We start from the raw sequence: 22,540 nt of genomic DNA, 5'->3' as shown, positions 1-22,540 counted from the left end.
GTTCCAGTTCCAGTTCCCCTCTGGCCCGGGAGGAAAATGCTTCTCTCTGCCCAGTTCTTTTTGTTGCGGCGAACCTTCTGCTCCGCCGCTTTGTGCGCCGATTAGCTCGCCTGAGCGTGCTTGCGCATTGCCCCATCTGCTTTTGGTGCCCTTTCTCCCTCTGCTTTGGCTCCCTTCTGGCATTTTTTTTCCCCTCCCGTTTTTTTTCCCCCCCCCATTTTTCTTACCCGCTCCCTTCTCTCCTTTAACACTTTTTTTTTATAAGACTCTTTTCAAGTAAATTTTTTTTTAAAAAGTGAAAACATTTCTTTCTCTTTAAAACTTTTCTATTCAAAGTTATTTTTTTGAATAATGGGAAGTTATTTTTTTCCCCCCTCTCTCACCCAGGGTCGAGAGAGAGAGAGAGGCTTCTGGTCGGGCCGGGAGTCCCTCTTTGTTCCACCACCTGCCTCATGGTGGTCGCTGCCGGGGGGGGGTGGTCGTCGGTTATTCCTGCTGGCTCGGTCCTCACTTGGTCTCCACTTTGGTGCCGCTTCTCTTCTGCCGCCCACACTCTGCTGTGCGGGGGTGGGGGGGGGGGGGTGGCTCTGTCGGGCAGGTTCGCAGGCTTGCGCTCTTAGGCATTAGCTCTGTTCGGGGACGCGACTCTCCTCGGCCACTTCTGAGTCTCCGGTTCCTCCTGCACCATTGTTTTGTTCTCCGGCTCCTCTCGCACACTTTTTTTTTCCCCTCCCACGGGCCTCAGATTACCATCGGTCCGGTCCCTTGCAGCTTTTTTTTCTCCTGCTCCTACCTTTGGGTGAGCGCTGCGTGGGTTCTTTTTTTTTACATAAACAAAAAACACAAGAATAAAAATACCCCGGGACTAAACAAAGCCAAAAAAACCCCCTGAAAGTTTAGTCCTTTAGCGGGAGCTGCCCCGTGCATGTCTTCCCCCTACCGAGCTCTACCGGAAGTCAGAACCAAAGTATGTATTTAGTTGATCAGCCACTTCTTTGTTTCCCACTATAAATTCCCCTGTTTCTGACAATGAGGGACCTACAGTTGTCTTCACCAATCTTTTTCTTTTCCTAAATCTATAGAAACTTTGACAGTTAATTTTTCTCTCTACTTAATCAATCCGTTGGTCCTGTTTTGCTGAATTCTAAACTGCTCCCAATCCTTTCATTTCATTTCCTCAGGGCTGTTGCTCTTTCTGGCCAATTTGTATGCCCCTTCCTTGGACCTAATAATATCTCTAATTTCCCTTGTAAGACATGGCTTGGCCACCGTTCCCATTTTACAGACAGGAAAGAACAATTGTTGCAGTTCACCCATGCATTCTTTGAATGTTTGCCACTGCTACCCACTGTCATCCTGTTCAGTATTGTTCCCCAATCTACCATTCCAAGCCATCTCACACCTTATACCATCCCAGTTTCCTGTATTTAAATTTAGGATCTTCGCCTCAGAATCAACTACGTTTCTCTCCATAAAAGCAAATTACTGCGGATGCTGGAACCTGAAACGAAAGGGAAAATGCTGGAAAATCTCAGCAAGTCTGGCAGCATCTGTAGGGAGAGAAAAGAGCTAACGTTTCGAGTCCGATGACTCTTTGTCAAAGCTAGCAGACAGAGAGAGTGGGAAATATTTATACTGTGGAGTAGGAATGAAAGATGAGTCATAGCCACAGAAACCCAGGGAAACTTGGTGTTAATGGCCACAGAAACCAAGGGGAAGGAGTGCTAATGGCAGCCCCCAGAGAGGACAAAAGATGTGAAAGGTCAAACAGCAGGGAAACTAACATCAGAGGATGAACTGTAGGTGTGGGGGAGGGGAAGGGGGAAGCAAAGAGGAGAAAGGTGCAGGAAAGGTGCAGGAGAGAAAGAAATGGTAAAAGACAGTTAAAATGAAATGAAAACAAATGGGTCGAGGTGGGGCTGATCATCTGAAGTTGTTGAATTCGATCACTCTCCATCTTGATTCTATCATATGGTCACTCATCCCAAGGGCACTCGCACAACTATATCACCAATTATTCCTTTCTATTACACAGAACCCAGTCGAGAATGGCCTGTTCTCTAGTTGGTTTCTCAGTGTATTGGTCCAGAAAATCATCCCATATACTCTCCAGGAATTTCTCCTCTACGGTATTGTTACTAATTTGGTTTTCCCAATGTATTAAAGTCAAGAAAGAATGGCAGCTGAGATCCATCACCCTGCCATTTGTTTCAAACCCCTTATACCCATCCACTCTCCCCACAACCTGCATTCCACCCTTACTTACCTCCGGCTTGGGCCATTAGTCATTCTATCTCGGCCTCTGGTGTGTGATATGCCAGTAGCTGTCACTGCTCCCGGTGGCATTGACAGGCAATAGAGAGCTACCAGTGTCTAAGTGGCCAACAGTTGTATGAGGTGAGATTTCTGCCCCTGGGGTCTTAAATGCAAGGGAAGGCCCACTGCTGACCATTTAAGCATCTGATAGGAACTTAGTTTGACAGTCCTCCTTGAAAAAAATGGAGAAGTGGCTCTCTCCGACTCCTCAGCTGGAATACAAGAGCCCCATTATAGAATCATAGAATTACTACAGTGTAGAAGGAGGCCATTTGACCAATCAAGTCTGTACTGAATCTCTGAAAGACTACCCTACCTTGGTCCACTCCCCTGCCCTTTTCCTGTAACCCCACCTCACCTACACATCGTTGGACTGTGGGCGGAAACCCAAACCGGAGCATCGGAGGAAACCCACGCAGACAAGGGAAGAATGTGCAAACTCCACAATTTCCACCAAGAGCCAAAATTGAACCTGAACCCTGGCACCGTGATGCAGCAGTACTAACCACTGTGCCACTGTGCTGCTCCACATCGGCTGTTCTAGATTCCCAAGATACTAGAAACTTTTTATCAGCATCCACCTTGTCAAGTTCTGAAGAATTCTGCATGTTTCAATTGAATAACCTCCAAAATGCCATTAACACAACATTCCATTCACTCTGTAAATGATTTCTTCAACTCTTACAAAATAAACATCCAGTGGGAGTGTTTTATTTCAGTATAATTCAGATCAGATCTGCTGGGTTCGCCTGGTGTACCTCTTTCTTTTTTAAATATACTCACTCAGAGATTGTTGGTAGTCCTGGTGTGGCTAACATTTATTATCCACCCCAAATTGCCTTTGTGAATGCGGTGGTCTTCTTGAACCATTGTTGGCCCTGATACCATACACAGTCAAATGCTGTCATAATGTCAAAGGCAGTCATTCCCTCAGTTTTTTGTTTAAGTTTGGACCAAGGTTGCCATGTTAGGTTAGGTGGATTGGCCATGCTAAATTGCCCGTAGTGTCCTTAAAAAGTAAGGTTAAGTGGGGGGTTAAGTAAGGTTAAGTGGGGGGTTGTTGGGTTACGGGTATAGGGTGGATACGTGGGTTTGAGTAGGGTGATCATTGCTCGGCACAACATCGAGGGCCGAAGGGCCTGTTCTGTGCTGTACTGTTCTATGTTCTATGTTCTATGTGGTCTGAAGTTGAATAGTCCTGGCAGAACACAAAATGGGCATCATTGAGCAAATTATTGGTGAATAAGTGCTACTTGATAGCATTCTCACAAAATCCTTCCCTCACTTTGTTAATGATTGAGTGAGTCTGATAGGTGGTACTTAGCCAGATTGGATAGGTTCCTACTTTTTGTGGCTATATCGTACCTGGGAAACTTACCACATTGTCAAGCAGATGTCAGTATTAGAATATAAGAACATAAGAACTAGGAGCAGGAGTAGGCCATCTGGCCCTTCGAGTCTACTCCACCATTCAATGAGATCGTGGCTGACCTTTTGTGGACACAGCTCCACTTTTCTGCCCAAACACCCTAACTCTTTATTCCTTGTTTCTTCAAAAAAATATCTATCTTTATCTCGAGTATTGCAGCTGTAGTGTTACATCTTAGCTAGGGGTGTGGCTATTCTGGAACACAAGTCTTCAGTACTACAGTCAAGATGTTGTCAAGATCCGTAGCATTTGTTGTATCTAATGCACTTGGCCATTTCTTGATACTGAATGAGTTGAAGTTTGAAATTTGTGATTCTAGGGGCCTGAAGAAGAGAATGAGATGGATCATCCTTCCTACATTTTTGGCTGATGATTGTTACAAATGCTTTCACCTTGTGTTTTGCACTGATATGCTGGGTTATCCCATTATTGAGGATAGGATATATCATTTAGCCTCCTCTTCCTGGTAGTTTTTTAATTGTCCACCACAATTCACAACTGGATGTGATTACAAAACTTTGATAACCCATTGGTTATGAGATTGGTTAGCTTTATCTTTACCATGCTTCTCCCACTGATTAGCAGGCATGTGATCCTGTATTGTAGCTTCACTAGGTTGGCACCTCATTTTATGTTTATGGCATGTTCCACAACACTCCTCACTTGGATTGATAGTAATAGGAGGGTGAGGAATATGCCAAGTCACGACTGTGGAGATTAATCTGGGAATCTGCTTCTGCTGATGATCCATAGATCCTCATCGACTCCCAGTTTTGTTTTTTTTTTTAATTTAGAGTACCCAATTCATTTTTTCCAATTAAGGGGCAATTTAGCATGGCCAATCCACCTAGCTTGCACATTTTTAGGTTGTGGGGGCGAAACCCACGCAAACATGGGGAGAATGTGCAAACTCCACACAGACAGTGACCCAGAGCCGGGATCGAACCTGGGACCTTGACGCTGTGAGGCAGCAGAGCTAACCCACTGTGCCACCGTGCTGCCCAACTCCCAGTTCTGACCTGCCACATTCGATCGGAGTTTTTCGAATTTAAGACAGTGGTAATGTCACAACACGTTGGAGGGTGTACTCTGTATGAAGATGGGAGTTTATCTCCATAAGGACTGTGAAGTGGTCGCTCCTGTCAATATTGCCACGGACAGATACATTTGCGGCAGGTAGATTGGTGAGAGCGAGGTCAAGCTATCAGCTCTCACCACCAGCAGCGGGACCAAGCCAGCTTGGGCTGTAGTGGTGCTACAAAGCCACTCTTGTTGATAGATATTGAAGTTAACATTTTATTCCAAGTTTATTTAACTCACTGTATTTAAATTGAATTTAACTGAATTGAATTACTTATGCAGGATTACCAGGATTCATGTAATCTGGAACAGTTTGTGACTCGTTTTCTGTTGAAAGAGACAGTGAACCAGCTTCAGTCTTTGCAGAATTCCTTGGAATGTGCCATGGAAACCACAGAGGAGCAGACACGCCAGGAAAGGTGAGCCTTGGAATCTGCATTGCTGCTATTTTTTAATTGCCGCTTTTTTCTATTAAAGAACAACTTGGATCTCTACAGTTCCACACACATGCAAGGTACAATATTCTCTTTGAGACAGTACCAGTCCCTCTGGTTTTTCTTTGATTCTACTTGTCTCCTGGGACCAATCATTTTCAGCAGCCAAGAAGAAAGTTCAGTGGCCTCCTCCAATGCCTTTGAAAAGTGGGTTGATAAATGTGCAAGGGCATGTGTGGGAATGTTTCTCTGGTTTCACTTTGTCTTCAGCATAACTAAAATTAACAATGCTGCAGATTGGGGAACTAAATCTACACTGCCTACTGTCATGACACAATACATTAATTCACTGTTAGTCTCACATTCACGTTCCTCTTCTTTACACGTTAACCACACAAAGTGAATAAATAACAAGTCAAAATTTGGGAATTAAATTGATTTGTTCCTCAACAGAAGAGAAATCTTATTTGGGTATACACAATGTAAATATATGCTATGTTATCCTAAGGGTTTTATTTTTACCAACAACACCAATGAGTTCCACTTTGTCAGCACAGTTGTGACATTCGTAATGTTTTTTTTTTAAATTTAGATTACCCAATTATTTTTTCCAATTAAGGGGCAATTTAGCGTGGCCAATCCACCTACTCTGCACATTTTTTGGGTTGTGGGGGCGAAACCCACGCAGACACGGGGAGAATGTGCAAACTCCACACGGACAGTGACCCAGAGCCGGGATTCGAACCTGGGACCTCAGCGCCGTGAGGCAGCTGTGCTAACCACTAGGCCACCGTGCTGCCCTCCATTCTTAATGTTAATGATGAAACATGGTTAAAATAATCAGTCCATGTTGGAGATTTTGCAGAAAATCTGTGAAAGCAGTTACTTTTAAATCGGAGAAATTCAAGAATAAAATTTGATAACACGATGCAAAATTCTTCAAATAAACAAGTCAATTGGTTTCAGTAAAGTGAAAAGACAAGTTAACATTTCGACAAGGGTAACAGGCAAACTGTTAATTCTCGTTTCCACTTGTAAATGTTGATCATTAGCTATGTATGTCCAATACTTTAACCCCAGATTTCCTCAGGGTCAGTGTGCAACTGGAGTGAAATGGGTTGAAGAGGCCAAAGCAGAGAGGAAGAGAAAGCAGAACTAACAAATCCAGAGTTTCCACCCAGAAGATTGAGGCTGCTGGGATTCTGCTGGGGACAAGGGCAATGGAAAATTTCATCTGCCCCACAAACGGCTCATGACATAAAAAGGAGGCAGGGTTGATGGTCTGTCGATAATAATCTTGGGCCCTTTTGGGAGCTTCCAGATTGGGTGTGCTCCTCAGGTGAACATTCTCAACTTGTGTTTGCGAAAGGCAGATCCTGAAGACAATGACTGCCTAAGGACTGTTGTAACTCCCCCCAGTGGAGAGGAACCAGCTGAAAATATTACAATTTTCCTGTAGCCTTTTTAATAAGTTTCAGCCAGATTAATATAACCTGGGTATTCTGAGGGTCCAAAAAGCTCTCCTCGGTAATGCACACCCTGCACCAAAGAGTGTACAGAGATGAGTTCACATATCGGTGATACAGAAGGTCATGTGAGAGAATATAAGCTCATATATAGAAGTCTATTAAAGAATCAAACATGAAATTTACAGGTGCAAGACAGTCAATATCAATATTAATATCAATGTTAATAGTTTGAGAAAAAGGTAGAAAGTACAATTGCAATGCTGCTTTTATCTGCACTGGAGTGTAGCTTTGGGCTTCGAGTGATTAAGTTGAAGCTTGGTGAGTGAGGGAGTTGATTAACAAAGGAGTGAAAGGTTTTTGGGGGTTGTCATAATATCCACTCATGTATATAATGAGGTGCAGACAGGCAGTGATTGACACACAGGATGACCAATAAGCACACAACACAGTGCAGCCAATCACCAGACAGAACACTACCACTATAAAGCCAGAGGGCACTAGGTTTCCCGCTCTCTCTGGACCCAGCCATTGAGACAGTCAGAGTCCACAAGCTAGCAAGTGCAAACACCATGCGGCAGCGAGTAATTCTGGTCAGGCTACTACTAGGTCTCCAGTCAGTTCAGTATAGTGTCGACCAACAGCTGAATATGTTTATCAGTTCTATCATTGAATAAAACAGTGCTGATCTTCTCCAGCGTTAGACGTCTGTTTCTAGCTTCCCTGCATCGAGTGCAGTCCACATCGAACCAACCTGCCTAACACATCAGGGTAGGAATGTGGGGTTGAGGTTATAATCAGATCAGCCATGATCTTACTGAATGGCTGAACAGGCTCCAGGGTGGAATGGCCGTCTCCGGTTCCTAATTCATGTGTCTGTATGGTGTGTAGATGCCGGCGTTGGACTGGGGTGGGCAGAGTAAGAAGTCTTACTGTGTAAGGCTACATATGTTGTTCATGTGTAACTAGCACGTCACACTGGGAATAATCCTGGGATCACTTCAAATCTTGAGATCCTGCTTCTTAATTTTCTTCCAAACTCCCAAAAATGTGATATCAGGATCTCATCCCTCTTCCGATCCAGGCCATTGATATTAATGTGGAGCATGACCTCTGGCTGCTCGCCCTCTTCCAGAAGGATGTTCTCCAACTGCTCTGTGACATCCTCTACCCTTGTACCATTGAGGCTTCACACCATCCTTGAGTCATGTTTACGACCACAGAAATGCCTGATCCCCTGACTATGGAATCCCCGATCACTATTGATCTCCCACTCTTCAGGGCTGCTGAGCCACCCATGGTGCAACTTGGCTCTGGCTACACTCCACTGAGGAACCATTGCTATCGCCAGTATCCAAACTGGAAAACTGATTAGCAAGCAAGATAGACTATACCTCCTGCCTGGATCTCTGCTGATTGCCTGGCAATCACCCATTCCATCTCTGCCTGCGTATTTTCAACTGTGGTATGACCACCCCCTAAGTGTGTTACCCACATAGTTCTGAAACCTGAAACTCAATCTTCTGTAGCAGGTGATGCTTCCTGTTCATCTAGAATATCTGATGTGGCCATGACTTCCCACATACCGTATGATGCACATTCCACCCAGCCAAGCGGACCTGCGATACTGTAATTTTCCAAACCATTTATTGCAATTATAATCACCAATAGCTTCTTCCCCTGCAGCAAAGTAGGATCCAGTGATTGAAGCTACTGTAGAAAATGAAAGAATCAGCTTCCCATTTCATTGAACTCCCTTACCCACCAAATTAAGCACACTGATGGAGCCCAAATCAGTCACAAAGGTCTGCTTTCATGTTCCACAGTTCAAGTTTCTGAAAACCATTTTAAACCAGTTATTTAAATAAATTGCTGCTCAAAGAGCCTGTTTTAAAGCTTGAATAAAATTCAATTTTCCCTGTGTCACTTCCTAGTGAGCATAGGAATAGTAGGATGGAGCGATTGAACGTATGCCTGGAGAGTTGGTGTTGGAGGGAGAGCATCAGATTTCTGAGGCATGGGGTCTGGGGCAGGTACGATTTGTAGAAGTTGGACAGGTTACACCTTAACAGGGCTGGGACTAATATTCTCGCAGGGCGCTTTGTGAGTGTTGTTAGGGAGGATTTAAACTAGCTTGTCAGGTGGATGGGAATCTGAGGGAAAGCCCAGGGAATAATAAGTTAATAGGTACAGTCAGAGTAAGGGAGAAAATAATGAAGTCTAAATCTGGGCTATACTGTATGTGTGTGAATGCATGGAGTATATTAAATAGGATTGACGAGTTACTGGTACAGATTGCCATGTGGAATTGTGATGTTTTTGATGATAATGAAGACCTGGCACAATGAAGGGCAGAACTGGATTTTCCTGGCCGCCACAATGATCCAAGAGACACCAGGAAGAAGGTTCACTAAAGTTTGTTACAAACTCAAAGGTTAAGGCTGTACTGCTACAACAATAGGGTCCCAGTCGGTGACTAGTCACAGTTTTGAAGAGCTAAATACTGAGCCCCAACTTGATGGATCTCCACACACAAGTGGGGAAGCTCTTATTCTATGAGTCCCATGGGGAGATCTATCAGTGTGTCCCCATGGGCCTCGTGAGTGTTATTACATCCCTTCCTCCCAAGTTCAAATGTTCCCCATCAGTGTCCTGCTGATGGGGCCTCCCTCATGGCTTTGCATGCGGCCCTGCATCTGCCAGAGGAGGAGCTATGTCAGGGTGTTAAGTTGTTAGTTGTTATGACACACTGGACAAGTGCGCGATCAATCCCAGCCCCACTCATCCCAGAGTCACAACACAAGTGAATTAACCAATAATTCTTATAATAAAAATACCCAAAGGCTTTGGCCCTTGGCTGTCCAATAATCACAGTCACTAGGTTTGTACGTTTAAACACAATTACTGTTTCTTTATAACAAGAACTATCATGGAAATATGCAGAAAATACAAGTGTATAACAACAAGCTAATACCTACCACCCCCTTTTACTGCCCTACCCATTGCCCACACACAGAAGACAGACCCGTCTGGACGATGGATAGGGGTAAAAATTATTTTTACGTGGCGGAGATGGGGACAATGGGGGATGGAATTGGGTGAGATGTAAGAGCAGTGAGCGCTGACTGAACTGCGGTCCGTGAGCCAAGCCTACCCACAAAGTCTACCTATTCCCCTGCGCTTCCGCCCCATCTGTAGCCAACCCAGGCCAGACTGAAGGGGGGGGGGGGTTCAGCGATGATACCTCTTAAAACTGAAACGTTTGCATGCCACTAGAGTAGTTTCACATAAGTTACTTTAAGAAAGGATTGAGATGAATTAGAGGACTGAGTAATCATTATTAACTATTAAACATGCATTTTTAGGACATAGCAGAAATAAGTAATTGAATGGGATTTAGGATAGCTAACTTGTCTGGAAGGACATCATTTCTGATATCTTGTCTTTGTGAAACAAATGCAGGAAGCTGGTTTTGCTGTTCTGCTTTTCACAGACAATGAATGCACAGCAAATTATTAATATGCATAGCTGTCAGGATGAGGATCAATCATACACTGCTTGCAATTCTATTGGGTGAAGTTTAAACATTGCTTTCAATTCTATATGGATACGTTTAAATGTAGCAGCTTCAGGGATTGGATCACGTCCAACTGGGGTGGGCCATTGATTTTTGAACGCTGTATAAGTGCTGTGTTCTGGCCTTTGTTCAGCAGAACAGATCTTGGCAGATATCCAGTATGTTCTCCATGTACACGTAACAGGCTTGATTAAATAAGCCATCTTGTCCCGGTTGTCGATGTGTTTTTTCCTCAGCCACAGGGAATAGCCCTACGTGGAAGCTGACTCAATACACAGGTCTTGAAACTGCTCACAGACCATCCCTCACACTCCTCTGACAGAGCACCAAGTCAGGTTGTAACATTGTGCACAGGTATTTAATTTGAAAACAGATATATAGATTTGTGCCCTAATCCCTGCCGCTAAACTGTGCCCTGCATCCAACCCAACTTAACTGGTGTCTATTTTGTGGCCTTACAGACCGTACCAAATGCTATATAGCTTGGTGGATCCCCAGATGATACAGTAGGTATGGAGGCGGCCTGCTGTGATTCACGCTCTGTAATCTGGGTCCCCATTAACGGCCGTCTTCCAGGTGTCCCAGGTGGCGTGGTACCTCCCTTTTGTGCCCCCTGCCCATGTGCTGTGGCAGGAACAGGAAGGGGAAAGTCTGAGGTGCTGCAGGAGGCACCATGGCTGCCTGTGAGAAAGCAGCTTACCCTGGGTCTCGGCCACTGCCTGCACAGATTGGCACAGGCCTTTGAAACGCTGATCCATAGCCGAAACCCTCACACCCAAGGCCTCCACCACGGACGCCACCCATGCAGTGTTGGCCCAGGTGGCACACATGGTCGGCACCATCTCCTGCTGCTGCATTTGGATTCTTCCACCTGCATCTGCAGGTGCTGGATATTCGCCCAACAACCCTTCATGCAGTCCCTGGCTCTGTGACTGCATTTCCATGATCGATGGGACTGTCCGTTCCAGAAATCTGAAACCCATCTGGGTGGCAACTAGTCCCTGGGGTCGGCCCACCCTCTGACCGCCCGCCTCCTTGGGAGTTCCTACCTCCACCTGCTGTACCAAAGCATGTGTGTGGTGCACACCAGATAGTGTTCCAGGAACCTCTTCATTAAAGTGCCCAACCAAGGTGAGTGTTTCTGCGATGGTGGAGGGTTGTGGAAACAGCTGTGATGGGAAATCTGTGCCATCTTTGGACTCGAGCTCTGGGGTATCCTGTGTTTCGGGCTGATGGCTCCTGTCCGTGTCGGTGTCCTAGTTGCTGGTTTGCACCTGGGGCTCTGGCTGTGACTGGGGGACACCAGAAGGGCCCATCCCATCATCAGCAGGTCCTGCAGGGCACAAGACAAGATGCATGATTAGACCGCGGGTTGGGGGGTGAGTGGAGGTGGTGAGGGTGTTTTGGGCAGAGGGGAGGGGGTTGTTAAGGAAGGAGGAGTACGTGTGGTGGTGGTGATGGGGCGGGGTGTGCCGGTGGTGTGGGGTACGTGGTGGGTATGAGGGTGGTGTGAGTGTGATGCGGGGGAGTGTGTGGTTCTGGTTGATGCACAATCAATGGACACGGAACATAGGTGAAGTCCGAATCGAAAGGCTTTAATCAGCAAGAAGTGAGCCCGGCAGTAGGAGTACAGAAATGGCCTGACTGCTGGGGAACACGGGTTCTTATACCCCGCCTCATAGGCGGAGCTACCTTCCTCTTGACCAATGAACATAGAGAACACGATACTTGGGCCAATGGGCAGCGAGCCCTCTGCACCAATGGCAGCTCACACTCCCAGGTACCATAACACCCCTCGTCATACTACCACATTCATCCCTTGTTGAGAAGGGAACGGGGTGGGGGGGGTGCGGGTTGGGGGGGGGCGTGTGTACAGGGGATGAAGACATGGAGGGGGAAGGGGGGTGTCCCGTGCGAATGGGTAAGAGACTGGTAGTATGACTAGTGATGTCGGAACATACCTCTCCAATGGTGGCTGCCCACTGGCCCGAAAACTATGTACAGGTTTGTGTCAGAACACAGTACCTATATACAGGTTTGAGAGAAAAAAAAGAGACGAGAGAGAGCAAGCAAAGAACAAGGGTCCATTAACTGTTCATATCGACTCGATCAGCCGATCGGGGGCCTTGGACGTCCTGTGTGACCTGCGGAGCTTCGCTGGAGACGTTGGAGTTGCGGGCGTCCATGACTCCGGGAGCGATGATACGGTCCTTGTGGCTGCGTCCATACCTCTAGTCGGAGCTGGCGGGGGCCGGGCTGGGGAAGGGACTAGGGGTACGAACCTCTAGGCAGCGCGCGTAAGGGTGTCGGCGTGCCAGGGAGAGGAGCGCCTACCGGAAGCAGTTGCGGTTGGGGGGGGGGCTGGCGCCGGGGCGATAGTGGGGATCCGGTGGGTGCCAGGTCCCATAGGGAGACCGTGTCCTGTCGGCCGTCGGGATACTCCACATACGCGTACTAAGGGTTTGCGTGGAGCAGCTGGACCCTCTCGACCAACGGGTCCGACTTGTGCACCCGCACGTGTTTCCGGAGCAGGATGGGCCCAGGGGCAGCCAGCCAGGTCGGGAGCGGGGTCCCTGAGGAAGACTTCCTGGGAAAAACAAGAAGGCGTTCGTGAGGCGTTTGATTGGTAGATGTGCAAAGTAGTGACCGGATTGAGTGGAGGGCGTCTGGGAGGACTTCTTGCCAGCGAGAGACTGGGAGATTTCTGGACCGTAGGGCCAGCAGAACGGTCTTCCAGACCGGGAAGCGGGAGTGCTCGTCAATCACGTTGAGGAAGTACGTGTTGTGGTTGGTAGAGGGGAGGGGACCTTTGAAGTCCATGCTGAGGTGTTGAAAGGGACGGGAAGCCTTTATCAGATGCACTTTTTTGGGGCGGTAGAAGTGCGGCTTGCACTCCGCGCAGATGTGGCAGTGCTTACTGACTGTCCTGACCTCCTCGATGGAGTAGGGCAGTTTGCGGGTCTTTATAAAGTGAAAGAAGCGCGTGACCCCGGGGTGGCAGAGGTCCGCGTGGAGGGTTCGAAGGCGGTCCACTTGTGCGTTGGCACAAGTGCCGCGGGACAGGGCGTCGGGAGGCTCGTTGAGCTTCCCAGGACGATACAAGATGTCGTAATTGTAGGTGGACAATTCGATCCTCCACTACAAGATCTTGTCGTTCTTTAACTTGCCCCTCTGTGCATTGTCGAACATGAAGGCCACTGACCGTTGGTCTGTGAGGAGGGTGAACCTCCTGCCGGCCAGTTAGTGCCTCCAGTGTCGCACAGCTTCCACATTGGCCTGTGCTTCCTTCTCGACCGAGGAGTGGCGGATTTCAGAAGCATGGAGGTTACAAGAGAAGAAGGCCACGGGTTTGCCGCTTGGTTGAGGGTGGCTGCCAGAGCTACATCGGACGCGTCGCTCTCGACCTGGAAGGGGAGAGACTCGTCGATGGCGTGCATCGTAGCCTTTGCAATATCTGCTTTGATGCGGCTAAAGGCTTGGTGGGCTTCCATCGACAGGGAGAACGTGGCCGATTGGATGAGGGGACGGGCTTTGTCGGCGTAATTGGGGACCCACTGGGCATAATAGGAGAAAAAACCAAGACAGCGCTTGAGGGCTTTGGGGCAGTGGGGGAGGAGGAGCTCCATCAGGGGGCGCATGCGTTCCGGGTCGGGGCCTATCACTCCATTACGCACTCCGTAGCCGAGGATGGCTAGACGGTTGATGCCAAACATGCATTTGTCCTTGTTGTAAGTCAGATTCAGGAGCATTGCGGTTTGGAGGAATTTACGGAGATTGGTGTCGTGGTCCTGATGATCGTGGCCGCAGATGGTGACATTATCGAGATACGAGAAGATTGCCCGTAAACCGTATTGGTCGACCATTCGGTCCATCTCCCTTTGGAAGACCGAGACCCCGTTTGTGACACCGAAGGGAACCCTTAAAAAGTGGTAGAGCCGCCCGTCCGCTTCGAACACAGTGTACTTGCGATCACTCACGCGGATGGAGAGCTGGTGGTAGGCAGACTTGAGGTCCACCGTGGAGAAGACCTTGTATTGTGCGATCCTGTTGACCAGGTCGGATATACGGGGGAGAGGGTATGCGTCCAGCTGCGTGAACCTGTTGATGGTCTGACTGTAGTCTGTGACCGTCCTATTCTTCTCCCCGGTCTTTACCACCAGAACTTGTGCTCGCCAGGGGCTGTTGCTCGCCTCGATGACCCCTTCCTTCAGAAGCCGTTGGACCTCGTACCTGATGAAGGTCTGGTCCTGGGCACTGTACCGTCGGCTCCTGGTGGCGACAGGTTTGCAATCCGGGGTGAGGTTTGCAAACAAGGACGGGGAATCGACCTTGAGGGTCGCGAGGCTGCAGACAGTGAGGGGGGCATGGGGCCACCGAATTTAAATGTTAGACTCTGGAGGTTACATTGGAAGTCTAACCCCAGGAGTGCTGCCGCGCAGAGGTGAGGGAGGACGTATAGCCTGTAGTTTTTAAACTCCCTCCCCTGGACCGTGAGGTCCGCTAAGCAGCACCTCGTGATCTGTTATGAGTGAGAGCCGGTGGCCAGGGCGATTTTCGGCTTAACCGGGTAGACAGGGAGAGCGCATCGTCTTACCATGGTGGGGTTGACGAACCTCTCCGTGCTCCCGGAGTCCAACAGGCAGTTTGTCTCGTGGCCGTTGAGTAAAATCTTCGTTGTTGCTGTCGAGAGGGTGCAGGGTCGACACTGGTCCAGCGTGACTGAAACATAGTAGCAGATAGTCGGAGTCTTCATCAGGCAGGGAGTAGTCACCCGCGGGGTCCTCGGAGCCGACCAAGATGCCGGCTCCCGTCGGTCGCACATGGTGGGGGGTGGACAAAATAGCGGCGCCCGTTCCCCGCACGTGGAGTCGGAGGTCCAAAATGGCGGCGTCCAGGGGTCGCACGTGGCATCGGGACCGTAAAATGGCGGCGCCCGGGGATTGCACGTGACATTGGAGGATGAGGTCCGCGAGCCGCATGGGGCCCCTGAAGAGAGAGAAGAGGGAGTCCCGCGGTCGCTTCCTGGGAGATGTCACGCTGATGTCCCTTATTGGCATATTACAACAGCGGGTAGATCCGCTTTTTAAATTACTGATGTTAAAAAACTCTCACTGTGGATGGTTTCACCGTGCTCAAAAGGTCAGCTGTCTCCACTTATAAGATGGTATCAAAATTGGTTTAAAATTGAAGTGATTTATTTTACAATTAGTTAGGGAGTTCTTCTTTTGGACTGAGAAAGGAATTGAATTCAGAATTCTTGGTGCTCGCTGTTTCTTACAATTACAGAGATATATTTTAGTTTATTTTTGCAGTCTGAAGTGGCCAAATGTGGTAAATCTGTGAAGCAGTCATGTGGGACGGAATTCTCTGATCCTGAGGCTAAGTGTTGACGCCGTCGTAAAAGCCGTCGTGTTTCACGGCGGCGGCAACAGGCTCCCAGGAGCAGTGATTCCGAGCCCCTCAGTAGGCCAGCATGGCACTGGAGCAACACATGCTGCTCCAGCTGCCGATACCGGCGTCCAATGGGCGCCGCGGGTCTGCGCTTGCGCACTGCGACCTGCGCGATTGCGCGCATGCGCTGTGACTTCCTTCTCCACGCCAGCCCCGACGCAACATGTCATAGGGCTACAGGGGCCGGCGCGGAGCAAAAGAGGCCCCCAGACCGAGAGGCCGGCCCGCTGATCGGTAGGCTCCAATCGCGGGCCAGGCCATAGCGGAGGGCCCCCTGGGTTCAGACCCCCCCCCCCCCCCCCCCAGGCCGCCCCGGAAGAATGCACGCAGAGGTCCCCCCGGGTAAGACCACACGTGGACGCCGCCGGCAGGACTTGGATATTGTTTGCGACCACTCGGCCCATCCCGGGTGGAGAATCGCCAGGGGGGCCGCGTAGAGTAGCCCCAACCGGCACCGCGCCAACTGCACCATGCCAATGGCCCCGATTCTCTGCTCTCCGGAGAATTGGCAGACCGGCGTCGGTTGGCGTCCCGGATTCGTGCCAGGCCCGGCGATTCTCCGGCCCGGCGTGGGCTGGGAGAATCCCGCCCGTGATATATCAGATGGCATCCTCATTGTGAACTGTTGACATGGTTTTGCTTCTTTGCCTTCATTGATGCCACCAGTCTTTCACCTTGTCTACTTCTTTTAAAGGCGTGTTTTCACCTTTAAATCAATAAGATGAGAAAGGCAGAAAGTGGTGCTATGATCTTTCAGCGAGAAAAAGGAAAAGTATTGAGGGTGGTTTGTATTAATACTGATTGGCTGATCTTATATTGATGGAAATTGTAAATTCCAAGAGTACATATGAGCATACAAACAAAGAGCAGGGTATGTGGCCATTCAGCCTTTCAAGCCTGCTCTGCCATTTAATAAGTTCATGGCTGATCTGATTGGAACCTCAAAACTGTATTTTGTCTACCCCCTATGGCCTATCACCCCTTTGCATACCAAGAATCTGTTTAGCTCTGCTTGCACCACCGTTTCGGGAAGAATCACAACCCTCTGAGTGAAACCTTTTCACCGTATCTTCATTTTAAATGGACAACCCTTATTTATAAACAGTGAGATCTTGCGCAGAATTTAATGGAAACATTTCTAAGTTCATTTGTGGAGGGTCCTGCCAGCTCTGCCGGTGAGTTCCCCACCGTCGTCAAACGGCACATAGTCAGTTTTTGGGCTCTGGTGAGTTTCTGTCCAGTTTACCCCACACTGAGGGGAGATTTAACTAAATGGGAACAAAGTCCCATTGTGACCACTTTTAGCTGCGTGTTTCCCGGCCCTCGCAGCGCTGAGAAATACAATGCTATAAAACAGCACTCCCATTAGATAGGAGGCTTCAGCGGGGAACATGCAGCCGAGGCAGCACATAGACCTATTTTGTGTACTGAGGAACTTGGCGATCCCATCTCTGGAGTCCCCGTGCAAAAAATGTCAGATTGGCACATTGGCAGTGCCCCTGCCTGTTGGCAATGCCACTCGGCACCTTGACATGCCAGGTTGGTACCCAGGTGGCACTACCAGGGTGCCAGGCTAGCAGTACCAGGGTACCAGGTGGCACCAGCAATGCCAGGGTACCACCCACATGGGTGCCTCCGATCCCCTGGGAGACCCCCATGAGTTCCGTTCTGCCTGGTCCCATGTCTCGGGTACCAAGGTATCTGCACATTAAAGTGAAATTATCTGTCTCCCATTAATATTCAGATTTGCTAAAGAGTAATCCCACGCGCAATGGGCCAGATTTACTTAGCAATGTCACCGGCTTCTATCGACCACGCTGTGCCGCGGCGAGCTGCTTTTTGGGCGCAATGTGGCCATAAAAGCGCAGCGTTAGAATTTTTTTCAGCACTAGTAAGCTGAATTCAGAGATCAGGCCACCATGTTGAAAGGTATTTGCATTCCAGGGGTGAGGGCCAGCGAGCCACTCTGCATTATCCCTGGCCACCCAGCGGCTTCCAATGGTCCAGGAGATCTCCGCTGAGTGATGTTCCCCCTGGTCCATGTTTGTAGTGCTGAATGGCGCCTGGCTGCAGCCTTTCTGGGGACGCTTGTAGATCCGGGAGGCTGTTATATCCTGGGTAAGCCTGCCTAAGTAGGTTTGAAAACTACTTAGACGGGCGTCATTTGTCATGCACCCTTTGGGTTGGATTCTGATGTTGACACCTGGGTATATCCCGCGAGGTGTAAAGGCTGCCGGGAAACGCACGGGAGACCTCTCCTGGGATCTACCAGCTGCATTGCACTCTTGCTCGAGCGCAACGTGGTTGGGAGATTGCGCCTCGAGTTCTAGATTCTCCCACAAGAGGAAACATCATCTCCACATCCACCCAATCAAGATCCCTCAGGTTCTTATATATTTTATAATCTATCCACACTAAGGGCACTTTACATTGTAAGAAAAAGTAATTGAGTTTCTGATCTTCAAAGAAAATTGTGATGAAATCAAATGGGGCATTAACATTGAGGTTACACTTCAGAGAAGACAAAGGTAAGGAAGGGTGTGTGGCAATAGTTGGTGCCTGCCTTGGACAGTGAGGAGAAAGGAGGAAAAGGGCAGATGTTACACTCCCTGTAAAATTAAATGAAGGTTCCATAGGAAGGGCAAGAGATGTTAGGGGTGATAAAGGAGTGCCCAGGATGTCACAGAGGGAACAGCCACTTTGAAATGGTAGAGATGTTCTGATTTTGGATTACGTTTGTTCCATAGAATACTGAAGTATTATTTCATGTACCTTCTAAAAAAACTGAAATTAACTTTTATTCGAATAGACACTAAGATTTGGTAGGATTTCATTATTAATTTCCTCCTGCAACTTTGGCAAATGATCAATGGAAACCCTCAAAGATTCAACAAAACCATCTGAAATGGACCACTTACACAAATCTTCTGAGGATTCCATCAGGAGAAAGGTAAAGCCACCAAGGAAATGGGCGTGTTAGTCTGCAAACGTATGCATTCCAATGATACTATTTTAAGTTTGTGCAATGAGTGCAGCTCCTCTTCAAGAGGGACAGGCTGCCTTTGAGGCCTGCGGGCTAGCTGAAACATGTATCAGCCATACATGTTGCTGGACCCCGTTTTTAGTTGCGGCCAGTCAGCGGTACATTCGTTTGTAGACTATCGGCTGAAATGACCATAGGCTGAAATTACTCTAAACTCACACCATTACAATGATCTGCACAAATTCCATCAGAGAAGAGTGTAACAGTGCATTCAGTCGAGGAGGAGGGCGTCACTTACAGAAACTACCAGACCCCTCCCGGAACGTCACGAATTCTCCGGCATGGAAATGGGCTAGCAGCTCCATGATGTCATTCGCGACAGCGTGACCGGTCACGGACGTGCGCACCGTCAGTGACGCTGCGCGGCGTTGCAGCACAAAGGACGGCAACACCCCCCTCCCCCGCGTCGCAGCACAAAAGACGCCCCCTCCCCCCCCACAGAGATCTATCAAAATGGCCGCCCGCCACGCAGCACCGAAGTTCCAGGAGCGGGACATCGAGGCGCTCCTGGGCGCAGTGGAGCAAAGGAGGGATGCCCTGTGCCCCGGACACGGCTACAGGATCGCACCACGCATCGGGTGGCAGAGGCCGTCAGTGCCGTGGCAGCGGCAGCAAGGACAGGTGTCCAGTGTCACAAGAACATCAATGACCTTGTCACGGCAGCCAGGGTGACTATCCCCCCCCCCCCACTCAGATGGGCGGCACAGCCCTAGGTGCAACCGACATGGTTGCACCCACCCATGCAGGCTACATTGGCAGGATGGGTTGTGAACCTCTGCCAACATACCCACAACCGGTGGTCTGCATGGTCTGCCTAACACTGTTGCCCTTTATCCCTGCCACCCTCCCGCCCCCCACAGGAGAAGCGCGCTCACAACAACCGGGGCCGCAAGAGAACCGGAGGTGGTCTACCCGAACTGCGACCACTCACCATCCATGAGGAGAGGGCCGTGGAACTTGCAGGCGGACCCGAGGACCGGGAGGTTGCGAATGCAGAGGTTGGGGGCGCACCACCAAGTGAGACCCCCCCCACTGCCTGTCCCCCTTTGCCCCTTCTCCCATATCCCCCTTATCCCCCATATCCCCCTTCTCCCATATCCCCCCTGCCCCCTATCCCCATCTGCGTGTCTAACCATGCATGCTATATTGTGTATTGCTGGACCAAACATTGATCCACCCGTCCCCGTGGATGGCGACCGCCCCCAGGACGATCCAGGGCGGCCACGAGCCGGGGACAGACCTGGAGCACCAGGGAGACGACGCCCCCATCTAGTGCGAGTGCGGCAACGCCGGCGGGCCAGACCCAGTGACGAGAGGGGCAGCCCCGCGTCGCAGCCGACCCAGGACACACCCGCCCAGGACACACCCGCCCAGGACACTGACGCCCAGGGCACCGATGCACAGGACACTGACGCACTGGACACTGACGCACAGGACACCCACACACAGGGGACGGATGGACAGGAATCCCCACTCTAGGGGACCTTGGACTTCGGGTCAGATGAGGAGCACGACATGACGCCACTGCTGTCTCCTACACCCTCCACCATCGCAGAGACACTCACCTCGGTTGGGCACTTTAGTGATGAGGCATCTGGGACATTAACTGGTGCGCACAACACAGCCGTCCCGGTACAGCAGGTGGAGGTAGGAGCAGCCGAGGGGCCAGGAAGCCAGAGGGCAGCCGGCGCAAGCAACCATCTACTGCCCAGACGGGTTCCGGGTTCCTGGAGATACCACACCCACCCATAGACCCGATGCAGTCACGGACCAATGGACGATCGAAGGGGGTGACGGCCGGCTTGCGGCAGCTGCAGACGCAGGTGGAGGGGTCCACCCGCGTGCAGGAGCAGGGAGTGGTTCTGGTCATGTGTGCCATCCAGGCCGAAACCGCACGGGTGGCGTCCGTGGTGGAGGCATGGGTCGCAGTATGCAAGGCCTGGGGCTTTCCGTGCGGACAGCATCCGTGGCCCAGAACATGGCTGCCCTCTCACAGGAAACCATGAGCCAGAGCCAGCAGCAGATCGCAGAGGCACTCAATGCCATGGACCAATCTCAGCAGGCAATGGCCCAGTCTCTGCAGGCCATGGCCCAGTCTCAGCAGGCCAACGCTGAGGGCATGGTGCCATTGCCCAGGTGCCATTGCCCAGGTACTGGCTGGCGTCGCCCAGACACAGACAGGGATGGCCAACTCCCTGAGCTCCATGGCTGCAAACGTGCAGACCCTTGTTGATACCAGGGCGGGCCTCCAGGACTGGCAGCGCCAGGTGTTGGGGGGGGCAGCGGATGCTCGGTCCGTTCGCATGCCCGATCCATGTAGAGCCCCAGGGGCCAACTGGCACCACGAGGGAGGAGGAGGTGCTGGGGCCCGTTCCGGGTCCCCTATAGGGGAGATCCCAGAACACTGCCATACCTCGGACTCCTCCCCCTTCCGTCCCAGGTGCATCTGGTGGGCAACGGGCAGGACAGGCTGGTAGCTCGTCATCCCAGTCGCCCGAGCTGCAGCCTGGCCCATCTAGGCAGGGCCGCCCCAGGAAACGGCCTCAAAAGGGGTCCCTAGTCACAGGGCAGGAATCACAGGAGTCCACCTCCAGTTCTGCTGTACCATCTGGGGAACCACCTAGATGTAGTCATAGGGCCTGTAAGGCCAAAAAAATTAGACACTGAGTAAATTGGCACAGATTAGTTATAGGGGCTAGAGCACGTGTATGAACTGTTTGTTATTAAAATTACTTTCACACCTACAGAAGCTGCCTTTATCTCTGTCCGATGCGTGCAGGGGTGTGGTGTGAGATAAGCGCCAGTGTGAGTGTGAGGGGTGATAGAATGTCGGCCTCAGGTGAGTGTACCTCCCCTCCCCCCGGGTCGTGCTCACCATCCCCCCAGGCAGATGACGGGACCGTGCGCTGCAGTGTCACGGCCGCATGCAGGGACGGTCCGGGTGGAGGGTGGTACTGTGGCCATGGGTCAGACATTGTCCAACGATGTAGAGCCAGGAGCTCATCGCAGAGCGGGTTGTCATCATCCCCCATGGCCTGCAATAGGCCCGCTTTCACCGGCGACTGTGTGAGCCCTGCCCGTTGTGCCGCAGGTCGATGTGCAATGGAGGGGTGGTAGGCATGTGGGTGGGGTGATGGTGGTTGGTGGTGGGTGGGTGGGGTGAGGGTGGTTGGTAATGGGTGGGTGGGGGGGATGAGGGTGGTTGGTGTGGCTGGGGTGAGGGTGGTCGGCTTGGTGTGCAGTCTGTGCCCATGCTCGCCGATTCGCACGCCCCCTAGTCCGTGAACCTTGCAGCTATCAGCCTGTCCCGTGCCCGCTGGCCCAGCCGGTAATGATGGGCAGCCTCCTGTCCATGTCCAGCCCGTCTGTCCTGACCATTGCCCCCATCCTCCTCATCTGGGGAGGTCTGCGCCTTGTCCTGCTGCTCCTCCCCTTCCCCCTCCTCTGCCTGCAGCACACCACCCCTCTGCTGGGCTATGTTGTGCAGGACGCAGCAGACCACAACGATGCAGCCGACCCAATCTGACAGGTGCTGGCCGGCCCCTCCAGAGTGGTCCAGGCACCTGAAACGCATCTTCAGCAGCCCAAAGCACCTCTTTATCACACCCCTGGCCGCTGCATGGGCATCGGTGTAGCGGTTTCCACATCAGTCTGTGGCCGCCGTATAAGTGTCATCAGCCACGCCCGCAACGGGTAACCCCTGTCGTCTAACAACTAGCCCCTCAGCCGGCGGGGGGGGGGGGG

General features: G+C 50.6%; 1 protein-coding gene across 1 annotated transcript in view; it reads left to right on the top strand.

Moving 5' to 3' along the window:
- necab1 (N-terminal EF-hand calcium binding protein 1) overlaps nt 1–22,540 on the top strand; it is a 310,466-nt gene that overhangs the window by 166,725 nt on the left and 121,201 nt on the right. Inside the window, exon 6 of the mRNA XM_038809077.1 lies at nt 5,108–5,244. Coding sequence (XP_038665005.1) covers nt 5,108–5,244 — 137 coding nt within the window. The remainder of the gene's footprint in view (nt 1–5,107; nt 5,245–22,540) is intronic.

The sequence above is a fragment of the Scyliorhinus canicula genome, chromosome 10, assembly GCF_902713615.1.
Source record: "Scyliorhinus canicula chromosome 10, sScyCan1.1, whole genome shotgun sequence".
In the NCBI taxonomy this organism is placed as follows: Eukaryota; Metazoa; Chordata; class Chondrichthyes; order Carcharhiniformes; family Scyliorhinidae; genus Scyliorhinus; species Scyliorhinus canicula.
The sequence above is the reverse complement of the archived record's forward strand: the minus strand, read 5'-3'. Positions and strand labels throughout refer to the sequence as shown.